This window comes from Sceloporus undulatus, chromosome 1 (genome assembly GCF_019175285.1).
Source record: "Sceloporus undulatus isolate JIND9_A2432 ecotype Alabama chromosome 1, SceUnd_v1.1, whole genome shotgun sequence".
Lineage (NCBI taxonomy): Eukaryota > Metazoa > Chordata > Lepidosauria > Squamata > Phrynosomatidae > Sceloporus > Sceloporus undulatus.
This window is the reverse complement of record NC_056522.1, coordinates 334,479,166-334,502,715: the sequence shown is the minus strand read 5'-3', so window position 1 is coordinate 334,502,715 and position 23,550 is coordinate 334,479,166. Positions and strand designations below refer to the sequence as shown.

At 37.6% G+C, this 23,550-nt stretch overlaps 1 protein-coding gene across 2 annotated transcripts in view; it reads left to right on the top strand.

Annotated features, from left to right (window-relative positions):
* BAZ1A (bromodomain adjacent to zinc finger domain 1A) overlaps positions 1–23,550 on the top strand; it is a 66,075-nt gene that overhangs the window by 28,160 nt on the left and 14,365 nt on the right. For both annotated transcript variants that reach the window (XM_042455965.1, XM_042455966.1), the window contains exons 7-18: positions 676–810; positions 2,334–2,436; positions 4,432–4,577; positions 5,351–5,446; positions 6,506–6,644; positions 8,361–8,507; positions 15,193–15,288; positions 15,413–15,637; positions 16,332–16,497; positions 17,617–17,727; positions 19,541–19,662; positions 20,616–21,224. In XM_042455965.1, coding sequence (XP_042311899.1) covers positions 676–810; positions 2,334–2,436; positions 4,432–4,577; positions 5,351–5,446; positions 6,506–6,644; positions 8,361–8,507; positions 15,193–15,288; positions 15,413–15,637; positions 16,332–16,497; positions 17,617–17,727; positions 19,541–19,662; positions 20,616–21,224 — 2,095 coding nt within the window. The remainder of the gene's footprint in view (positions 1–675; positions 811–2,333; positions 2,437–4,431; positions 4,578–5,350; positions 5,447–6,505; positions 6,645–8,360; positions 8,508–15,192; positions 15,289–15,412; positions 15,638–16,331; positions 16,498–17,616; positions 17,728–19,540; positions 19,663–20,615; positions 21,225–23,550) is intronic.

Here is a 23,550-nt window from a genome sequence, read left to right as displayed (position 1 = left end):
AGGGCTCAGTTCCTTTGGGGAGGCCTGATGGGATTGGCCCACCCCCCTCTCTCCCTCAGAAGCCAGGATGGAGTCAGATGCCTTCTGGGAAGGGCTCAGTTCCTTTAGCGAACATGCAAGGAAAGAGGAGGGAGCACACATGACTGAAGCGTAACTGTCATAACTGAAGCATCTCCCATTAAAAAATCACTTTTAGAAAATACAGTGGTCTTGTGATACTTTGCAGACAATGCTATGGCATATATTTATTAGCATTTAAGCTACTACTCTGTTGGCTTTGTTTCAGCAAACTGGCATGGCTGCTTTTCTGGAAGTGTTGTTTTTGGGAGGATGTGGAGAGTGGAACCTGTTCTGCAGTTACTTTTGTTTTAGTGTGAATTGGAATCAGATTTGAGACATTGATGTAATTTTTCATTGAAGTGTTTCGAAGATAATGCTCCAACCACAAATGGTTTTGTGAATCATTTATTTTAGTGGTACATACATGACAGTGGCTCCATTCAGTACTTCAGAGGCAGACTCAAACTAGTGCATTGTGGTATTGTCATCTAAGAAGTAATGGAAATTGACTGGCAGCTTTTCTTATTCCTTTAATACTATGACTTATTAGCAGTGTATACTGTACGTGGAAGACCTGGCAACCTTTATAATATATTTTCAACTTTCTCTTCCAAGGCATTATCAATTGCAAAATACAAGATAAGAGAAAAGAATTTTTCCTACTTCTTCCCTGATGTTCCTCCCACTTTTGTCTCCAGTACTTCAAACAAGCGGCGAAGGAGGCCTTCAAAGATAGTATCAGATGATCTTGTACGTAAAGCAGTTCTTATTAGCTTTCCAATAGTTACAGTTTGGGTTATAGTCTATAAAATCAGTGTAATGTATATACTGTATTATTTCAAAAGTGCAGTGTCATGCTATCTTTGTTCCCCTTCATTGTAACACTGAAGTTGGTCATTATTATTCCCATTTGACAGTTAGAAATATGGACTGGCATCCTCTTGGTTAATTATGAGGATATAAATTGGACTTAAGTCATCACAACTAACTTTTTTGGTCTTTGGAGAGGCTAGAATTCTGTTCTGACCATACAGCACCAAACCCACTTTGCAATCATCACACCCCCACCATGGCAATTTACTTGTTATTGAAGAGCAAGAGGATTAGTGAAGGATGTCATATGCATGGGCTTCCTGGAGATCCCTGCAGATGCCTGTTGCAGCATGTCCAACAAGGAAACAATAACAACAACAATAATAACAATAATAATTGTGAAGCTTTGTTTTCATTGGGAACATAAGTCCATCTAACACAGGCTGAATCCCTATTCTCAGATCTGTCTTTCAACTGACCAGGAGCATATCTGTCTTGTCTGGATTAGGGTTCAGTTTTTTTGCCCTCATCCAGTCCATCACAGCTAGTAGGCACTGGTTTAACACAGGAGTTTCCTTGAAATTAGTTGGAAAGGAATAATAGAGCTGGGTATCATCGGCATACTGGTGACACCTTACTCCTAAAATGTGGGACAACCAGCAGTTTCATGTAGAAATTAAATAGCATAGCAGACAACACTGAGGGACCCCACAGGCCAATGGTAAAGCAGGAAACCCCCACCACCACCCTCTGAGAGCACCTCTCAAGGAAGGAATGGAACCACTGTGGAACAGTACCTCTAATCCCCATCCCAGAGAGGCAACTCAGAAGGATACCATGGTCGATGGTATCAAAAGCTGTTGAGAAGTTCAGCAGAACCAACAGGGACACACCTTCCTGTCTAGTTCCCTGCATAGATGACCACCAAGGTGACCAGAGCTGTTTCTGTCCCACAGCCAGGCTTGAAACCAGACTGACATGGAGCTAGATGACATGTCTCATCCAGGAACCACTGGAGTTGAGAAGCCTCCACACACCCCAGCACCTTGCCATGTTGAAGGGGGGTTTGTTGAATGTAGGAACTGTTTTAGGGGATATGGCATTGGGTGACATACATTATTTGAGAGACATACTTCTCAATGTAGGATCCTGGTCATAATTTACAGATGGTCATGCTTACCATGATCTTAACAGTCCAGGGATAATGCAGCTTACAATCAAGTTTTAAAGTAGGCAATACAGATGCTGAACCAAACTGGTGCATGTGTTTGGAATAGCAAAGGAAGAAAATGAAAATTTGCTATCATCACAAAAAAGAGCATCTTCATAGTCACATGCCTGCTAATTTAGTAATTTGCTTCACTTGAATTAAAACAACAATGTGTCTTTACATATCAGGTTGTTGAAAGATTCAGGTTTTCAGTTATTTCTCTTTCATAAGCTTGTGGCTATGTCCCCAGGAGGATGGAGTTGCAGGAGAACAGCTTACTCCAAGAAATGTAAGCAGTGCAGCAAAGGAAAGGGCAAGATTCCAAAAGGAAAAAGAAGAAATGAAGGCCATGGGTAAGTTCAAGTTTGGGTGATTAATAAAAGGTCCCTAGATGTACATGTATGTATGTGTCCTAGGCCGGCTTCTGTTGAGTCTATAGTCTAATGTCACAAAGAGTTTTTAAGAAAACTGAAGTCTTGTGGTACCTGAAACATTACTGAGACTTCCTTTTTGTTGCCAGAAACCCTTTCAGAAACAGTTTTTAGTGTCACAAAAAAAGCAAAGATCGTTGTATGTATGTTGTTCTTCAAAGAGATAAGCTGTATTTGCCCATTTATTAACTCATTGTAGAAGGTACTATTAGTCTCAGGTACCATCATAAACATTTTGATTTTGTTTATTTAAAATATTTCCAAATTGTTCCTCTACTCAATTGCGTGCTTGTAGCAATTTTAGGTTCTATATTTTATTTTGCTTTTATTGAAATATATCAGTTCCAAAGGAATGAAATAGTAAATATCCCTTGCCTAAAATGGTAAAAAATCTAATACTTTTTTCATGAGCGACTGAGATAGTGACTGCTTTCTAATGTTTCAATGTGCACAACCTTTATTTCATCCATAAAATTATTAAAATATTGTATAAAATTATCTATGTGTATTAGGTGTATACGAAACATAAATGAATTTCAAATTTAGACTTGGGTACCATCTTCAAGATATCACATTATGTACGTATGTAGCAGTTTGAGTGTTGGGAGTACAACTTTGGAGACCAGCAATCAATTTCCAGTTCAGCCATGAAACCTGGGCAAGTTGCATGTTCTCAGCCTCAAAAGGCGGCAATGGCAAACCTTCTTAACAACTCTTGCTAAGAAAACACCTTTGCCTTAGGGTTGCCACAAATCAAAAACAACTTGAAGACACATGACAACCAACAAATACGCAAATATTCCAAAATCTGAAAAAATCCAAAAACTGAAACACTTCTGGTCCTGTGTATAGGACTAGAGGGATACTCAACCTGTATAGTATTTCCAAGTAAAAACCATAACAAAAATGTTGAAATATATAACAATAAAACAGGAGAACCTTGTGAAATCAAATAGTCTTAATCAGTAAATGCTCCAGAATTTTCATTAGGTTTCCAAAGACTAACAAAAAGAGAGTACCGGTATGTATAGATTTGCTTTCAACAATAGAGTAAATAGAAAATCAGACTTGTGTCAATACTCATTCTGTATCACAGTTATTATTCACTAAAGCCAAAGCATTGTAATTCATTCACTAGGTTTTAATCAGAATAGTAAATGAAGGTTCAGAGTGTAGAAACTATTATTAATCTCTCTGTTAATGTTGGTTGTTTGGTTTAGCCCGTGTAAGTTGGCTTTAGTTCTTTTTGTGCCATCATATTGCTTATCATGATTGGTATTACATTTATTCCTTGTGCTAGATTTCAGGATTGAATTTGATTGTATTATTATTTGTAAAAAAAATATTAAAGCTTAATTGTGGCATGTTGCCTACAGAACACATGTTATGAGGGAACAAATATATACAATAAATAATAGCTGCTCACCCCAGCTCTTCCCTTATTGCATTCTGGTGCTTATCTTCCACATATTCTCAGAATACAAGAATGGAGCCAACACAGACAACTACAAAAAGAGTCGTGCTTCTGTAATGCAGTGCTTTAATGGTGACGTTGTATTTTACACTGCCTTCAGAACACAAACTAGTTTAATTCAGGATTCCATTCTTCAGGCTTTAGATGGGGTGCATTTAAACATAAACCACTATTAAAAAATAAAAGTTACTCAGAACTATCTGAGATGTGAATCCTTTGATGGACAAAAAGGAACTGAAGAGGGAGTAGCTTTTGGCAGCGAGTATAGCTACATGCCTGGGGTGGGTGGGGTTCCTGCCAAAAGCTACTTGGCTCTGGAACTTTTCATGTGTGACTGTGTGGAGACCCATTTGTGTGTGGCAGAGAGACCACAAACCTGCTGGGGGGCATATTTGAATTGGGTAATAATCTATTCATCCACTTGTTTTTCACTTCTCAAAAAGAAAAATTAAAAAAAGAGAAGGCAAGTGCTGTAGAATCCAAGAAAAAAGATAAAGAAAAAAGAAAGAAGGAACTAAAGAAGATTGTGGAAGAAGAGAGATTGAAAAAGAAAGAAGAGAGGGAGCGGCTCAGAATAGAAAAAGAAAAGGTTAGGTACTCTTTGAAATAGGTTTGAAATGGTAGTAACAAATCCTCTCACTGTACAGGATAATTTTTTTTGTCTCAGTAACAAAATCTAGTTTTCAAGCAAACCTTATAAGTATTGCTTATAATCCTATTGTAGTATGAACAATGTTACCATATATGTTATGTTACTCATTTCCAGCCATATACGTGTTGTTCTCTCATACTTATTGAAATAGCTTATTAATCTGTTAATATTCCTAACATGCATGTAGCCACTGACATGTCCTCTAATCATATGAAGGAGTTCTTTTGTGCTGTTTGAAAGAGGATATTCTGAAAGAATAATTCAAATATCATTAAGAATTCTGAAACATGATGAATTCATCTGTTCATTTAAGCTCATTAAATGAAAGCTAGCATTTATTGGGGTGAATGTATAAAAACAACAATAGTCCTGGATAGGTATAGCAAAGACAGTGGCTAAGAGAAATACGGCATCTACTGTACAATTTCCTAATGACTGTGTATCTATACAAAAAGGGAGGAGGAGAAGGGGAAGAAAGAAAATGGTATAGGGTTGTATCCAGGGTGTATCCTACTGCCAGCTGAATGGATAGTGCTGGTAGATTGAACCACTTGGAGAGAGTGGTGTTAGAGATGAAAGAATTCTAAGGCAACATCTACAAGAGTAAACAACATGTTGGAGGCACAAAAGATACAGATTGAAGTAATATAATAAGGTGGCATTACTGTTCTGTTTAATTTCTTTAGTAATAATTTTCTGTGTAATTGCAGGAGAGAGAAAAATTGCGAGAAGAAAAAAGAAAATATCTAGAACATCTAAAGCAATGGAGTAAGCGTAGAGAAGACATGGAATGTGATGATCTTAAGGTAATGTAATGTCAGAAATGGTTAGAGCTGCAATTTAGATCCATGGTTTTGCTGACTGGATGTCAGTATGTTTCTTTAAAATCAGTTTTAATGAAAGATCACTCCTTAGTGAAGCAACCAGTCATTAGTTAGATCCCAAACTAACTGTAGATCACATCAAAGGCTAACCTACATTGTAGTTTGTTGACCTGCAGCTCACTGGTATGTGCGCACTGTAGTTTGCTGTTTGAAGGAAGGATATTCAGTCTTTTCTCAATAGTATGATTGTAGAAACAAGTTGATAAAAGATACAAGACTTCATTTGCTTTTATAGCATTGTTGTACTGAAGTGAATAAATTTTTTTTTTAAATCATAACATTGTGGGAGGAGATCCAACAGGATGCCTCTACTAACAGCATTGTTTTTGACAGCGGAACTGGGAGGAGGTAATCCCTTCTCCCCACTTCATGTGCTTGTACAATCCACAGCCTTTCTAAAGGATAGGACACTCTTGGGACCAGATTTTGGGGTGATTCCAGGGGAAATGTGGTGGGAGGGGAGAAAAAGCAAGTTCTGTTGTATAGGACTATAGTACCAGTATGACATTTACTTTTGCTTACATTGAGTCATTGTATACTACCTGGCTGCCTTACTTGGAAAGCTGTTTTAGAAAGAAAAACAGGCATTTCCTCAATTTGTTGAGTTTTTGTTTTTGCCATATTCTTTACAAAGTTGAGCACAGGATCCCTCTTTATTTGTGCATATGAATTGATAAATACATACATGCTTCATATGTTTTGTTTCAAGGAGCCACACTTATCAGTTCCCTGACAACTGTTTAGAATTCTTGGTTTAAGAGCTATAGTTAAAGCTTATTTGGTTTTGCTCCATTCTTTTTTTAATAACCCTATATTTAACTCAAGATTTGATGTCAAAATGCTGTTTGGCTAAGAACAGTTTCTCAATGTCTCAAGCATAGTAAATATAGATAATATCTATGTAACCTTACTGTTGGTTGTTAACTTCATATGTTTAGCTGTAACATAAAATTAATAGTTGTTGTTTACTTTGCACTGCAGGAACTTCCAGTTCCAATTCCAGTGAAAACCAGACTACCTCCTGAGATCTTTGGTGATGCTGTCATGGTCTTGGAGTTTCTTCATGCCTTTGGGGAACTCTTTGATCTTCAGGATGAGTTTCCTGATGGAGTGATTTTAGGCAAGCCTTTTTTTTTTTTTTTTTTTTCATTTCATTTTACCTTAAAGTATATGACTTATAATATCTTTCTTAAATGTAGTCATTCATATTCATTGCCTAAAATATCAGGATTTCACATAAATTTAAAGCTATTTCTCATATATATAATCTGACTGCCTCTTTGAAAAGTGTATTACCATGAATGTATTGTATTGTGAACCCAGCTGTATGTAAAGACAGGATTCATCCATTTCTGTCTTTATGGTGGCTTCAAAAATGTCACTGTGCTAAGCCTGTGAGCTTCCTTTTGTACAATCTCATTGAACTCTCTGTGTTGAATCCTGTACATTCAGCCAGTTCATGTGTGTGATATGTGTTATGATACCTTCTAACAGCGTATTTGAATATGTTTTGTACAGTTTACTAGATTGTCTAGACAAGTTAAGGTGTTGCTTATCTCTTCTCAAGTGATGGCATCCCAATCCCACCAAATGTTCTTGTTGCTACAGGCATATTCATAGTATGTCATAGCTGAAAGCCCCAGGGCTCATTCTGTTCCTACTAAGCTGAAATGTGAATCTGCAGAAAACACAGGAGGTAATCCTGTATGTAGGTTTGTTTTCAAAAGAAAGAAAGAAAGCAGTTTCTCCTCACTTCCAGAGGAGTGACTCAAAGTGAATTGTGAGTTGGTGGGAGACCAGTTGTGGTTGAAGTTGGCTTAAGAGCCTGCAGCTAGTATTACAGTCAGCCTTCCACTTTTGTGGTGGTTAGGGGTATAAGACCCTTGTGAAAGTGGGGGGAAAACCTTGAATAAGCGGGAGAAGGTGGGGGTTGTGCTTCTCTCCCTTCCTCTGTGTTACAGCCAGCTTCCCTCAGCTGGCTATATCACAGAGAAAGGGAGAAGAGCAGGCACCCCCCCACACACACACATACCTTCCTCTGTGCTATTGCCAGCTTCTAGTAGGCGTGCACACACACACCCACACACACCGTCTTCCCCTGTGCTATAGCCAGCTGAGGGAAGCCAGCTATACCACAGGGGAAGGCAGGAGGGAGTGTGTGTGCACCCTTCCCGGGTGCTCCCTCCCTCCTAGGCTTTTTCTTCCCAAGTGGAAAAGCCCAGGAGGGAGAAGGAGAAAGAGGAGTTCATGTGCATGTGGTGACAAACTGGTGAATAATCAAAACTGTGAGTGTCAAAGCCACAAAAGTTGAAGGCCGATTGTACTTTTAATGTATGATAATATTATTTTTAATGTGTCTTATGCAGCCTGCTTTCTATAGTATATATGCTGCTTGTCAGTTGACATTTAAAAGTGCTCAGATGTATATATGGATGTTGGATGTTTCATATGTCCATTTATTTCAATATTAGAGGGCACCTTCATATGCTGTCCTATGGGGTTATGCATGATGAAAATTGTACATAGATTTAGTCCTTCTTTTGAAACAAAGCGGTCAAATTTTACAATAGGAGGAGATGATCTTTCCTCGTGTTTTGAATTCTGCTAGGAATAAATTGCTGAACCGGGGCAAGTATTTCTCCTACACACATGACTTAACAAATAGTGTGGTAGTCAAATGGCAGGGGAACTACTTTCAGTATCTTTCCCTCTCAGATTTGTAGTTTGATTAAGAGGACTCTTTTTACTCATTCTTTACAGTTTGACTAAGAGCAGTTTGCAGTAAGAGGTTTGACTAGCAGTTTGACTAAAATGACTCTTTACTTCTTCTTTACAGAAGTTTTAGAGGAAGCTCTGGTAGGAAATGACAGTGAAGGCCCGCTGTGTGAATTGTTATTTTTCTTCCTGACGGCCATTTTCCAAGCCATGGCTGAAGAAGAAGAAGAAGTGGCCAAAGACCAAATTGCTGATGCTGGAACTAAAGGTCAGATTTCAATAGTGCTTTGTAAAGCAGAACTTTGCATACTAACCTGCATGCATGGCAATTCTTTCTTCAGTTAACATTGCTCGCCTTCATTGTGCATGGTAGTATAGAAAAAAGAAGGTTTTAGGTGCAAGCTGCAGTAGCGATCTGGTTTGGTTTTATGTTACCTTTCCAAAAGAACATACATTCCCTTTCTTATACAGGTCAAGAATTTCACATTGGCAGGTATTTAGGAAGTGTCGAAATGCTTTTTGAAAAACTACATCAGCAGTAGAGACTACTTTTACTGAAAGTCAGAAAGTATGCTTTGGCCTACAACTCTCATCTGTCCCATCGACAATTGTGTCAATTAGTGTCCACTGAAGTACAAGTATTTATCTTTTGAAGCAAAACCCATCACTGTCTTCTAACACTTTAAAGAGTAACAATCTTGGGTTAGGTTTTCATGGGTTTGAGTCCATTTTATCTGATGAAAGTTTATGTCATAACATATTTAAAGTTTTACTATTAACATGAGCTTAAATCAGATGTTGTAACAGCTCTGAAGTATTACCATTCTTTTAATTAAATGGTAAGTAGCAGTGTTATCTGTACATTGGAATGCTTAGCCCAATCATCTATGCTAATACCATATCTTGTCTAACTTAGGGGAGAAGCAGATGGGCAAGAAGGAGTGTTCAGAAGCCGCTTCCGGCCTGATTGCCCTGGAGCCATGGCAAACACATGCTGTGACCTCAAGGGTGCCTCCTGCCATGGTCCCAAAAGGAGAGGAAAAGATCTACTCCTTCTGGGGGTAGTTTTGCGCGCTTTAGGCGGCCCTGAGGCAGCTTCTGGGCACTCCCCAGGGGGTGTGCATTGTGTAAACGCCATGACCTCAGAATGGCCAGAACCCACCCCCATCTGCCCGTCTGTTTTGGCTCCTAATTGGTCAAGGGTGCACTTCTGGAACTTGAATAATACATTTTGAAATGCTCTATTTTTAGCAGCATTAAGCCTGATATTTTTACTAGTGTCATATGAGCACCTGTTGTTGTTAGTTGTTAACTGCCATTGAGTTGGATTTGACCTTAAGAACAAGAGGCTTCCAATGCATCTTATTATCAAGACTCTATTCAGATCAAGCCACCTGTAATGTTGTCTTCCTCTTTTCCTACTGCTTCCCACTTTCATGAGCATTATCATCTTTTCTAAGGAGCCATGTCATCTCATGATATGTATGATATCCTCAGTTTAGTCATTGTGGCTTCTAGGAAGAATTCACATGTAATTCACATATATTTGCTTAGAGGCAGGGAATATTTGGCCCTCAAACACTTTGGACTACAACTTCTGTAATTTCATCATTGGCTATACTGGATGGGGTTGATTTGAGTTGTAAGCTAAAACATTTGGAACAATTCATCACCTCTCTTGTACTAGTACATTTGTACTTGTACAAATAATGTAATAGTTTGTACATTATGTTTTATTTTAAATTTAAAGTTGGTCATAAAGATTACATAATCTAACATTTTGGGAAAAGATTATAAGCAACAAGGCAGCAATTTTAAGAACAGTATGACATACACCTGAGATGGTAGGGGATGGAATGAGCTTGTTTTCTGATGCTCTAGAGCGGTGGTCCCCAAATTGTGTTCTTTAAGAGATTTTGGACGTCAGCTCCCATGTTGGCCAATAGTCTGGGATTCTGGGACCTGAAGTCCAAAATCCCTTAAAGCGCACAATTTGGAGACCACTGGTCTAAAGATTAGAACATAAACTAATAGATTCAAATCAGAAGAAATAAGATTTTTCAAAATATTAGGAGGAACTTATTTAATGTATCAGCTATTCAGTAGTAGAATAGACTTCCTCAGAGGTTGTTGGACTCTTCTTTGAATGTTTTTAAACAATGGTTGGATGGTACTGGAAGAACATCTCTAAGGATTGCTTTAGTTGTGTATTCATACAGAGCAGATTCAACTAGGAGGCCTTGCAGTCCTTTCCAACTTTCAGAATAAGATAGTGGGACATAGTGTAACACCAAGTACTTCACTAAAAACTTAAACATTCTTCTAGTCCCAAATACTACAGAGTTTTTAGTGAAGCATTTGCCATTACACTATGCCCCACTTTTATTGGGGGGTGGGGGGGTAAACTAAGCTGTACATAAACTGTTTTTAAATGCATAACCTCTGATCTCCTAGGATATGTAGATCTTAGAAGTGAAACATGTTTATTGCTGATCACAATATTTGGCGACTTTTAATGTTCTCAAGTTGTTCTATAGCTCAGTTGTTTTTCAGTTATTGTTTATTTGTATGAAAATTTCTCAGTTAAATGTTAGTGTTAGGGTCGGTTTTTCAGAATTTGAAGTTTCTTTGTTTGTTTGCATGTCACTGGGTGAACATAAATGTATCTTTTATCTGAAGTTAGTGTAGTGACAGTTGTGGACACAGCATTTTTAGTCCTAACGGTAGAATCCTACAGAAGAATGTAAAATTGAGGTATGCTGTGTGAGATTGTGTGTATCAGCCTTAATATTGTGATAGATCTTTTGTCTCACTAGAGAAATGATTTTCAGGATTTCTTGAATGAAAGCAAATTGTCTTTGTATATTATTGATATATATAGCAAGAAATGTGTAAGCATTATCTTTTCAATGGGTAGTGCAAATTGTTTTTCTTACTGCATGGTGATACATTGTAAACAGTTTTCATGACACTTGACCAGAAGTTTCATTGGGTGTTGAGATTTCTTTACCTGTAAATAGAGCATCCATTGGTGTTTGCAGAATTTATTAAATGTAGACTGTTATTAGCACTGTTGACATCATTAGTGACATGTATGGGTGTATATCATAATTTTTCTCCCTCTCTCTATTTAAATTTTATTTTAATGACTCTCAATTCATTTTGACTCAAGATTTACTTTGAATCTTTCCTACTTTTGACCAAGGCATTCAAAGTTCTAGTGTGTTTCTTTAATATTATTACGTCTATATCTTGCCTTTGTATAACATACTCGAATCAGCTAACAATAATTGCATTTGCAATGAAAACAATATAAACAATCTGACACCATTACAAATCAAGTGAGAGCACAAAGTCCATACTTGATGGAGCATGAGTGGATGGCCTCCTTCTCCTCTTCTTTTTGCAATCTTCTATAGCCACTCCAGATGGTCCCACAACTGTTCCAGAAAATTTGGGAGGGATGTAGAAAACTGCAGACGTGAGAGGGAATCCATTATTGGCATGGCAGGTGGAACAATCCACCACATATGGGTTTATCCCTACGAGCCAACTGAGAAGGCAGGGACCCTAAATTAAGGGAAGACAAGTCAGGTGTATCAGGCAAATGCCTGTATAAACTTGCATGCTGATGAAAGGTCTCCCTTGAGATGAGGCAGACGTGTTTCCAACCATAGTGAATTTCCTTTTCCTCTTAGCACTGTAGTACTTTGAGATAAACCTTAAAACTTCAGAATATACATAAATATGCGAATAAAAATACAAACACTAAATAAAATATTTTTAGTCATATATTACATCAAGTGGGGAGGAGTGATGTCTACATTTAGATGGGGGGGGGGGCAAAGATAAAAGATTCCATGACCCATACATACATTAAGTCTAAACCTGAACACATGGGAGATTCAGATATTGAGGGTACGTCTTGATATTCTGCAGTCACACTGCTTAATTCATGGAGTTTGTAAGAAGTCTAGATGTCATCCTTGTCAATTTGCAGTTTTTCCATTATTTCTTCAGTTTTCTCTCTTACAAGAGAAAATTCATTAAAGGAAACCAGTGAAGTGCTGCACAGTTCCTTTTCTGTGTCATATTAATAACCCTCTAAATGAAAGCATGCTTTTTAAATTAATATTATACATTTATATTTCTTTTCAGTTATCACTTCCTTAACTATTTTTTTCTAATATAAACAGTGTCTTTGACAGAGCATATCTTCTCCAAATTCAACTTAAATATTACATTCCCTTAAGACTTCATGAGTATCTTTATTCCGCAATTATAATGTGTATAAAATCTGTACCTATTTCTAACACAGCTAATACTATAAACTCTTTACTTTTTAAAGTCATTTGTTCATGCTGAGTTTACACTTATGGATACGGTCTACTCAAAGGTGGGTTTGCCAGTTCCTTCCTCTGAATTATAGGCTACAGCACTGGCTATTTAGAGAGCTTCATTTAAATACTGTATTTTCTGGCGTATAAGACTACTTTTTAACCCAGGAAAATCTTCTCAAAATTCGGGGGCCGTCTTATACGCCGGGTGTCATCTTATAGGGCGGGTGCTGAAACTTCCAAGCTGGACTGGAGAATCAGTGGTTGCCTCATATGGTAGGGGGAGCTAAAAATGGCTGCGGCCTCATCCCCTCCGTATGTGGCAACCATATGAAAGCAGGAAGGGAGGCACTGTACAAGTACGGTAGAATAAAATCTTGGAGACAGGGAGGGCTGGGCAGGGAGGGAGAGCTGACCAATTCAAGCAGGCTTTGCCTACAACAAGTTTTCCTGCTAAGTACCTGCATGTCATAAACCTTTGAATTAAAATTACCATATTGAAATCAAATCTGATTTTAAAATTTTTTATTTGGTGTGCATTGGAAGAGGGGTAGTCTTATACAGCGAGTATATCCCAAACTCTATATTTTAACTGGAAAAGTTGGGGGTCGTCTTATATGCCCAGTCGTCTTATACGCCGGAAAATATGGTATCTTGAAAACTAGGTGTAATGTATATGCCACATTGTCCAGCGCTGGAGACCAATCACAAACAGCAGCAAAATAACGTGACTATTTTCCAGATGAAGTGATGTGAGTTTCAGAAATGGCCAATTGCTTTTGAAAAAGAAATTAAACATCCAACTAGCAAAATAACCTTTACTTACCAATAATCTAAGTCCTATAAATATGTCACCAAAGCAGCTTGTACTTTAAAGTATAATATAGTGTGGTCTATCTACAGTTTTCTATACCAGCTAAAGTTTTCAAAGAGTGCAAAGGAAATCCCCCATAGCGCATTGTAGGGCTCTGCATGCACTTTCCAGGTGCTCCACAGCCACTCCAGGAAAATGAAAGAAATAATAATTGAATGAAATTAAAGAATAAGAATATATTCTTATATATACTCCTAAACACCATTAACTTGTAAGACATAGGGAAGGCCTCTTAGGGGCTCCACCATAGAAATAAGAGCTCCATGAGTCAAAAAGGTTGGGAACCCCTGGCATAGATCAATCACCAAGGTGTCAGAGAGCAGTCTCTCAGCACAGCCTTTTGGAACTACCTCTCCAGATAAGACATGACTTATTATAGAGATTATATGTGTCCCCAATAAATCTTTAAGATGTGTGTTATGACTGATAGCACCGAAAACTGCTGAGAAGTCCAGCAGAGACAATAAACAGTATCATCAAGGGAGAAATATGAGTTGAGACGAGTTTTGTAGTTTTGTACAAAACTGCAGTGGATATTCTTTGATTCATATTTCCTTAAAAAGACTCTTCCTTTATCCTACCATATTAGTTAATTTCCAGCCACCTTCCTATGTTACATTCTTAAGTGCTTCAGTATGTGAGAGCATCTGCCCCAACTATGTGCTGTCAAAGTCAGAAAAGATGATGATCCATTTTATTTGTGAAGTACATATTTGTATAATACCTCCCTTTTTGTGGCCTTGGGATCCGCAACCTTGCTCTTCGTAGATGGTGAACAAGGAGGGAACAAAATGGTGTGCAAGCCTATTGAAATAAATGGACCCCAATATTGTCGAGTTTCCAGCTTTGTAGGTGTGTTTGACCAGAAGAATCCCCCCCTGGATTGGAAGGGACGACTGTAGTTTTATATTGAAGCCCACTCTATTTGGTTAAGCTACTTTCATCTGAATAAAACTAAAAGGCATTATGCTGTTTTTGCATAAAGAGTTCATTTCTGTTTTTTGAGATGAAATAGCTCTTTATGGAGAGAATCAATGTTAAATCTGGAAAAAGTAATGAACAAATATTTCAGGAATATGCAAAGTGCTCTTTAAAGAGGAATAATTGTTCTGCTGATTCCTCACTTAAACTTTTGTATAAGAACAGAAGAGGCTTATATACAACCTGCATCTGTGAAAGTGGTCATAACTCCCTGCGGATGTTGCTCAATGTCCAACTCGTATTTGTGTTTCTCAACAAGTACTGGTAGCTCTTCATTGTGACTAAGCATGATATGGACATTTCTTTTGTTTTGTTCTTCTAATGCTGCAGTTACTAAAAATCTGACTTTACTTTAGAATAGGCTTACTGGTGGATACCAGTTGTATGGAATCATAGAGTATGGCGAATCAATACTGACTGGTTTCTGGCTTTGTTATTTGTGTCTGTTGGTCTTGTACTTACAAGGGATATAATAGTGGGAAGCTGACTGCTTGTATTAAATTTATTTTTGCAAGATTATTTATTGGGCGTGCTCTTGTTTGCATGCTCTTGCAATCATGCAGTGGAAGACATTTTTAGTGAGTGCTGCATGCCTTTTCTGGCTTTCATACCTGCAGTGTACTTGAATACTGAATTTATATGCTGTCTCTGCTTTGATTTTAAAAAGGCTTGCCTGCTTGCTTGCTTGCTTGCTTGCTTTCTTTCACCTCCCAAATGCAAGTATTAATTTACATTAGAATAAAGTCTTTATTTCCTTAAAGATTTAACAGAGGCTTTGGATGAAGATGCAGACCCCACAAAATCTGCACTATCTGCAGTTGCAACTTTGGCAGCTGCCTGGCCCCAGTTACATCAGGGTATGTGTAGGTTTCACTTTTTTGTTATGTTGTTTTCTTCCATTTTACAAAAAGTATAATTCATATTGTTTTTAAATGCTCTTAGAAGCCAAATAGACTAACCTCATTCTGTTGTTAACTGTAGGTTGCAATTTGAAAAACTTGGATCTTGATAGCTGCACCCTTTCTGAGATTCTCAGACTTCATATCCTAGCATCTGGTGCAGATGTAACATCTGCCAATGCAAAATATCGTTACCAGAAGCGAGGAGGATTTGATGCCACAGATGATGCTTGCATGGAGCTAAGATTGAGTAATCCTGGATTGCTGAAGAAACTCTCATCTACCTCAGTATATGATTTATCATCAGGTAATAGAACCAAAGCCGCCTTGATCATTTTTTTGGAAAGGCGGGGTAGAAATAAAATTTATTATTATTTTATTATTATTAAATAAATTTGTCAGCTTACATGGCAAAAGTTCTTGGAAGTCAAGAGAATTTGGACAAAATTCTTAAAGCATATTTACTAATGGTTTAACATATTAGCATTAATAATTCTGTATGTGCTGTGTATAATGCTTAGAAAGCTTGCAGTCAAAGGATGGACAGAATATACATGGCTTTGTATGAACAATCAGGATAGTAGTATGCATTAATTTATCTGTGCTGGTGAGCAGATGTGGGCTCTTGATGGACAGTAAACACAAGCCCAGCATAAACTCTTTATACATAGTACAGTTCCAGTTCCTTTGCACCTGGCCAGTGTGCAAATAAAGGAATATGTTACAAGAAGGTCATAGGCATGCAATTAAACAACTGCTTCTGTTTGTAAAATATATACCACTTTAATTAAATACGGCATGACTGCATTCTGAAATGCCATAATATCCTCAAACTTAGATTCCCCCCCCCCCCCCGATTATATCTTGCCAGTGGCTATAAAATTAAATGAGTCAGATGTCATTGTGAGCTAAGGAGATAATTTTGTCTAAGTAATGAGGCTAATTGACAATTCAGAGGACAAATCCTTGATTTTCATAATGTATTATATTAACTGAATTAGGGGAGAAAATGAAGATTCTTCATGCTCTCTGTGGGAAGCTTCTTACTCTTGTTTCCACTCGAGACTTCATTGAGGACTCTGTTGAGGTACTGAGACAAGCAAAACAGGAATTCAGAGAGTTAAAAGCAGAACAGCATCGCAAAGAAAGAGAAGCTGCAGCAGAAAGGTGAGAAGAGAGAAAATCAAATATGACTAAGATAAATTTAGAATAATGTTGTTAGTAACTTTCTAGAAGAATTGCTTCAAATGTTGAAAAAATTGTGTTCTGGAAATAATGCAAACTATACAGTATCAAAGACTACCTCAAAAATTAATTTTGTTGTTGTTGTGTACCTTCAAGTCATTTCTGACTTATGGTGACCCTAAGGTGAACCTATCACAGTGTTTTCTTGCCAATATTTGTTCAGAGCGGGTTTGCCTACCTCTCAGCTTGCCCAATGTCACCCAGTGGGTTTCCATATCAAAGTGGTGATTCAAACCCTGGTCTCCAGAGTTGTAGTCCAATGCTTGAACAACAACGCGACATGGACTCTACAAAATTAATTTACTTATGATTAATTTTATTACCCTTACTTCAGTTATTTTATAAGATGTCTTATATGTATTCAGCATAAAAGTGTAGTACTATAAGTGTATTCTATAAATACAGTTAGTACTATGGGAAACATAGGCGGGTTCTAGACCGCCGCCACCGCTTGCTCCGCGCGGGAGCCGCAACAGCCATACCGCGCGGAGCAAAAAAGAAGCTCCAAAATGGAGCTTCTTTCCGCTGCGCACTGATGACGTCGCAAAGCGCCAAGGGCGCATTCGTGACATCATTAGCGCTGCGCGACGTTCGGACGCTCAGCGTCCGATATGTCAATATGGCGCCAGCCATGTAGAAGGGCCGGCGCCATATTGTACGGACACAGTCCGTATTAGACTTTTTAAAAATGGGACGTCCTGCGGACGTCCCAACTGCCGGTGTGTAACCAGCCATACAAAACTATCTTATACTGAGTCAGACTATTGGTCCTTCTAGCTCAGTATAGTTCTCACTGACAGTAACTCTCCAGATTTTCAGGCCTGATTCGTTTCCCACCTACATGGAGATGCATGGGAAACTAGGATTTTCTGTATGTAAACTGTAATGTTTGTCACTGAGCTACAGGACTTTCCATACCAGGTACACGCAAACATCTCTTGTGTGTTGGGATCTCCAGTCTTTTGATATGAAATAGTAAACTCAGAGGAAGCAACTGAAGGCTTGATATGTTGACTGACTGTTTATACCATATTACTTCAGAATCCGCAAGAAAAAAGAAGAAAGATTAAAAGGGCAAGAACAAAAGATGAAAGAGAAACAGGAGAGACTGAAGGAAGAGCAGAAAAATCCTTCAATTGAAGTGTCTATTGGGTATGATAATTTGTTATTTAAAGTTCACACATTCATGCTAATGCTTAATTGGATGCCCTGACATGCTGTTCTTAATGTCCATAAGGCCTCTATAATTTTTTATTTTGGTCAGTAATAAAACTTGTCAAATTATATTGCTCTCTGGCCTACAGAGAATACTGAATATGCTTAAAATAATATAAAATGCAAAGGTAGGTGAATATGGCTCACAGCCGATGTCAAAATCATCTTAGATGTCTCTGAAAAACTAGGACTCTTTGCATACAAAATGTGGTCTGCTGCTAAACTGCATTCCTTCCATGTTCGTGATAAGAATCAACTGTAACTTTTTAGCACTATTTATTATGTGCTGTGGTCCTGATCAAGAGTATTCTGTGCCCACAGGTGTGCTCACATGCATTTTGTGTATATTGGCATCTCCAGTCCTTCTACTTGAGTAATATGCTGAGTGAAAATAACTGTGATAAATTAATTGAATGCGTGTGTCACAACTTTCCATATCACTCGAACCAGTGCCAAAAAGTTTCTTAGTCCTCCAGAGTTGTTTTTAGGAGCATGGGAGTAGGAGCTGCAGTAAAGAAGGGGATCAGCCCACCCCCGATAGAACATGTCAAAATATCTTCTATCAGTAGAAATATTAATAATAATAATTTTCATTTCTATGCTTCCTTTCTCCCAAGGAAGCTTACAAGATAAAAACATTTCAAAACAGCTCAGTAAAATATTTAAAAAGAATTAAAATAATCAGTTTAAAACAATGTAAGTTAACATAAAAACCATACAAAACTTAAAACACCCCCCCAAAGAAGCCACCCTGTCATATTTTTAAAAAAAGATTGCCTAAATAAAAACACTTTCACTTTCTGCCGAAAAGCAAGGAGGGAGTAGTCTTTTGACTTGTGTATCCTTATACTTTAAGTGGGATAGCATTAAAATGAACATAAAAATATGCAGACGTGTTCAAGAAGTGCACTTGTATATATCTCTGCTAGAAAACACATGAGCTTAGAACTGACCAACCAAAGTTCAGAGAAATGCACTTCTGATCTCCTGTAGTTACTAGCAAAAATAAAAAGAGGAGGGAAGTTCATTTTAATTTGTGCCCATTGCTAAGTTTTGATACTGGTGTACTTGTTTTTAGTGTTTAAGGTAAGCCAAGAAGAAAGTTGAAATTTCAACACAACTTTCTTTTTTTGTCTGGTTGTTAAAAGTGAATTAGTTTAAACAGATTAATTATTCCATTGATTTAGTTAGATACTTAAGACTGTAATTGCAGTAATAATAATGAATCCTGTAATTCATGGTTATTCCAGCTTCAAAATTGAGAGTACAATTAAATAATTACAGGAGAGGAAAGGTGTATATATTGCAAAATTTGCTATATTTTGGAATTACTGGTATATTGTTGTGTGATTGAGTTTTCAAGGGAGGGAATTTCTCTGAATATTTGTATACAGATAGGCATAATACAGATTTACAGTATATGCCCTAAAACAGTGGTCCCCAAAATGTGCCCTTTAAGAGATTTTAAACTTCAGTTCCCAGAAGCTTCAGCCATGTTAGCCAGTAGTTTGGGATTCTGGCAGCTGAAGTCCAAAATCCCTTAAAGAGCAGTTTGGGGACCACTACCCTAAAGGAATGATACTGAAAGTGGTTTGTGGACTAGTGCAAAACATCATCTGATGGTTCCCAAACTTGTGTTGCAAGTGGACACAAATATGGTGCTGGTCCCTGTCTAAAAATGTGTTGTCTGTACCATTTTACATATTTTTTTTAGCTTGTTCTGTGTTTATTTTTGTTTTGTGCTTTATAGGGAGGAAGAACGGGAAGAGCTTGATACAAGTACAGAGAGCAAAGAGGTTGAAACAAAAGAGCAAGACCTAGAGGCTATAACAGATTATGAGGATTATATAGTACTAAACAAAAAGAAAAGAGGTAAATTCATTTTTAATGTATGTTCGCTGCTAAGTACTGATACTGATGTGCTTGTTTCTAGGGTTTTTAATGAAAGGCAAAAGTTGAAATTTCAGAACTACTTTTTCATCTGGTTGGTAAACGTTTGACTCAGTTTAGATGGGTTGATTCCTCTGATCTAGTTTGATACTTAAGGATGCCTTGATCACTATTATTTTCAGCTGTAAAAATGAAACTTCGTTGGATTCCTGGTGTTTGTATCCGAAGAACAAAACGTGTGTTCTTGGATAGATACGTTGTTTAAATTACTTAATTAGTAGTAACTTGTAGTAGAGTCAATACTGTTATTTTGATGATAGATATTGTATATGTTATGTTATTCTCCACCATTCTCCACTTGCTTGTGGTTTATGATTTAGAATCATAGAAACACAGAGTTGGAAGTGACCACGAGGGCCATCCAATTCAACCCCATGCCATTCAGAAACTCACAATCAAAGTACCCACAACAGATGACCATCCAGCCTTTGCTTAAAAACCTCCAAAGAAGGAGACTCCACCACTCTCCGAAGGAGTGTGTTCCACTGTTGAAGAGCTCTTACTGTCAGGAAGTTCTTCTTAATGTTGAGATGGAATCTCTTTTCATCTAGCTTGCATCCATTGCTCTGGGTCCTATTCTCTGGAGCAGCAGAAAACAAGCTTGCTTCAGCCTCAATATGCATTCCTTCATATATTTTACATTTAAAAATTGTGTGAAAATCCACAAGCTAGATCTGTAACTTCAGAGCTGTTCATAGCCTGATGGAGAGCAGGCATAGATATGTATAAGACATTAATTAGATATTTTACTATTTGCATGGACTTGTATATTTTAAAGCTGGACAAATGTTTCCCTGTATTCAGATAAATGACCTCTGAGCTCTTTGTACAATGTATGGTTAACATTTTTTTTTTTTTTTGGCTTCCTAATTTAGGAAGAAGAGGACAAAATGGCTTTAAAGATCATGCAAGCCAAGTAGAGACTACAAGTGAAAAATGTGAGCCACTTACTCCAGAGGAGGAGGAAGCTTTAAAACAGGAGCAGCTAACTAAAGAAAGAGAACTTACAGAGAAGATCCAGAAAGCCACAGCCTGTACAAATATCTCTCCTTTGGGCCGTGATCGACTCTACCGACGCTATTGGCTTTTCCCATCTGTTCCAGGATTATTTGTCGAAGAAGACTATTCCGGATTAACAGAAGACTTGCTGTTGCCCCGACCATCTTCATTTCGAGATAATGTACAGGATCATATTGCAGAGAAATCTCAGATAGCCACTAAAACTGCAGAATCTTTAAAGACTGAATCTACCTCTAATGGCCACCAGGATTTGAATGGTAGTATCAGGGTACAGGTGTCACAGCCGATACATAAACCAAACCGGTGGTGGTTTTACAGTTCTCAGGAACAACTGGATCAGCTTCTTGTGTCTCTCAATTCCCGAGGATACAGGGAAAGTGCCTTAAAGGAAGTTCTTTTGCAGGAAAAGACCAGAATATATGAACAACTGAAGAATTTTCCAGTTGAAAAATTCCATATTTTAGGTAAAGACTCTAGGATTTCACTTACTGCTGACTGTCACAGATATAGATTTTTCTGCTGTATATTTGTCCTTCCTGTCTTAAATTTGTGTTGAAGGGAGACATGGTTTCAGACACTCCTGATATTGGAATTGATTTCTCAACCTATTCTAACAACTAAACATGGGGAATACCTTGCAAATATAAATTACTTACTGTTTTATATTGCTAGGCCACTGAAGAACTTCTATCAGGGTTCATTAAATGATCTAAATAAAGCAACTTTATAAACTGATTTTTGCAGAATAAAACTAAGCAAAGTATCAGGATTGTCACTTTACCTAATTTTAGCATATACCCAAGATCAGTTGCAAATTTAATAGAATGCAATATAGTTAGCCAATCAAATACAGTGGGCCCTTGGTATCCACTTGGGTTTTTGCTTCCAGGAACCCTTATGGATGCTCAGGTTCCAATATATATAATGGGTGTAGTAAAATGGTGTCTGTTATATAAAAAGGCAAAATCCAGGTTTCCATTTTGATTCCCCCCCCCCCCAATAGTTTCAAGCTGTGGAGGGCCGACTATTTTACTATGATGTGTATAACCGCTTGAATGTAAAAAAGAGAGCAGGATGCACTGAAAGTCTAGTGCAGTGTCACATGCACAAAATTTCATTGCAGCTCTGTTGAGCACTTCTGCACCAACATGTATATGAAGATAGATTAAATGAGTAGTTAGAGGAACAGGGGATCTGTTTGCTCACAGATGATAGCTCCAGCATAAGAATACAAAAGAAGCCATTCATTCCAGTTACCTCTAAAGGTCCATTTTAGTGTGTTCATGCTTCCCTGTGAGAAATAGGTTGAGGAGGGGAAGACACCTTTGTATACTGCCCTACTGTAATTCTTCCCATGTCATTGTATCTGCAGTAAAAATAGGTTTTACCCATAATGTATAAGAAACCATGGCAATATGAACTCAGTGATTTTTGAATGCAAAAAGTTTCCAGGTTCAGTCCTCAGCATCTCCAGGGAAAGTTGAGATAGATTCCATCTGAAACAATGAAGAGCTACTACCAGTCAGTGTAGAAGACAATAATAAGCTAGATGGACCAGTGGTCAGATTCTGTATAAGGCAGTGTTCTGTGTTCCTAAATTATATTTTAAAATTTTGGCTCACAGGGTCTACTGTCTGATACAGTATATATCAAAAAACAATAACTTAATTTCAGTCTGGAAGTATATTGAGTTGCCACTTGTTATTAGGCTTTTTGTTTAATGTTTGGTATATTTATACCTTGGTGTAGGCTCACAGAAAATGGACATTAAATAGTACTGGCCAAATTATTTTTGTAAGCAAGCAATTAATAATTTTCTTTTTTTTATGGCAAAAGAGAAGCTCTGAAAGCATACTGTACAGTCTGTTAAACAGCTGAAGTATATATGTACAGACATAAGTGTAATAAACATCACTGGTTTTCCTGTTCAAGTGGCCACTTCATAAGTATTTTTATTTTGCTGTAACTTTGTTTTATTCCCTGTTTGAAAATGGATATAAAAGATACTCTGGCCTTGAATGAGTACATAATCTTAAATGTGCTCTCCAGTTCATCCTACAAAAAAGTTTGGGCAGTGACTCATTGAAATTATTGTACTAAGGGGAGGTGAACTGCAGACTTTTCTGGTTTAGTTACTGAAAAAGAAAAAAACCTTATCTTAGCTTGGTTTTATTTCCTCAAGTCTTTCGCTATTTGATGCAGTGGCTCAAGTGGTTAAGACACTGACTCTGTTGATTGCAAGATTGGCAGGTTGGCAGTTCGAGGTGCCACATGATGGGGTGAGCTCCCATCACTAGTCCCAGCTTCTGCCAACCTAGCAGTTCGAAAGTATGCAAATGCAAGTAGATAAATAGGTACTCTGGTGGGAAGGTAAACAGCATTCTGTGGAATCATGCTGGCTACATGATCACAGAGTAGTCTCTGACAACGCTGTCTCTTCAGCTTAGTAACAAAAATGAGTACTACCCCCTACAGTCGGACACAACTTGACAACCTTTTCAACAGGGAATACCTTTATCTTTACTTTTTTGATATTATTAAATTGTTTTGTAGTGGTCCTAGTTTAGATTACCTTTTTCTCCTGTAAAACAAGTGTTATCAGAAAATTTGAAAAACACAGTTTATGAATACTGCTGTAATAATGGATGGGTTACCAGTTGATTCAAAATGAACAAAAATCCAATTTGATACACTTCTGTTTTAACATATCTCTCTAGCTTTGGGGGCTGATATCAAAAGTGTTAATTCATGAGGAAAATGGAAATTTGGTCATGGTGATAGCTAGCTGTC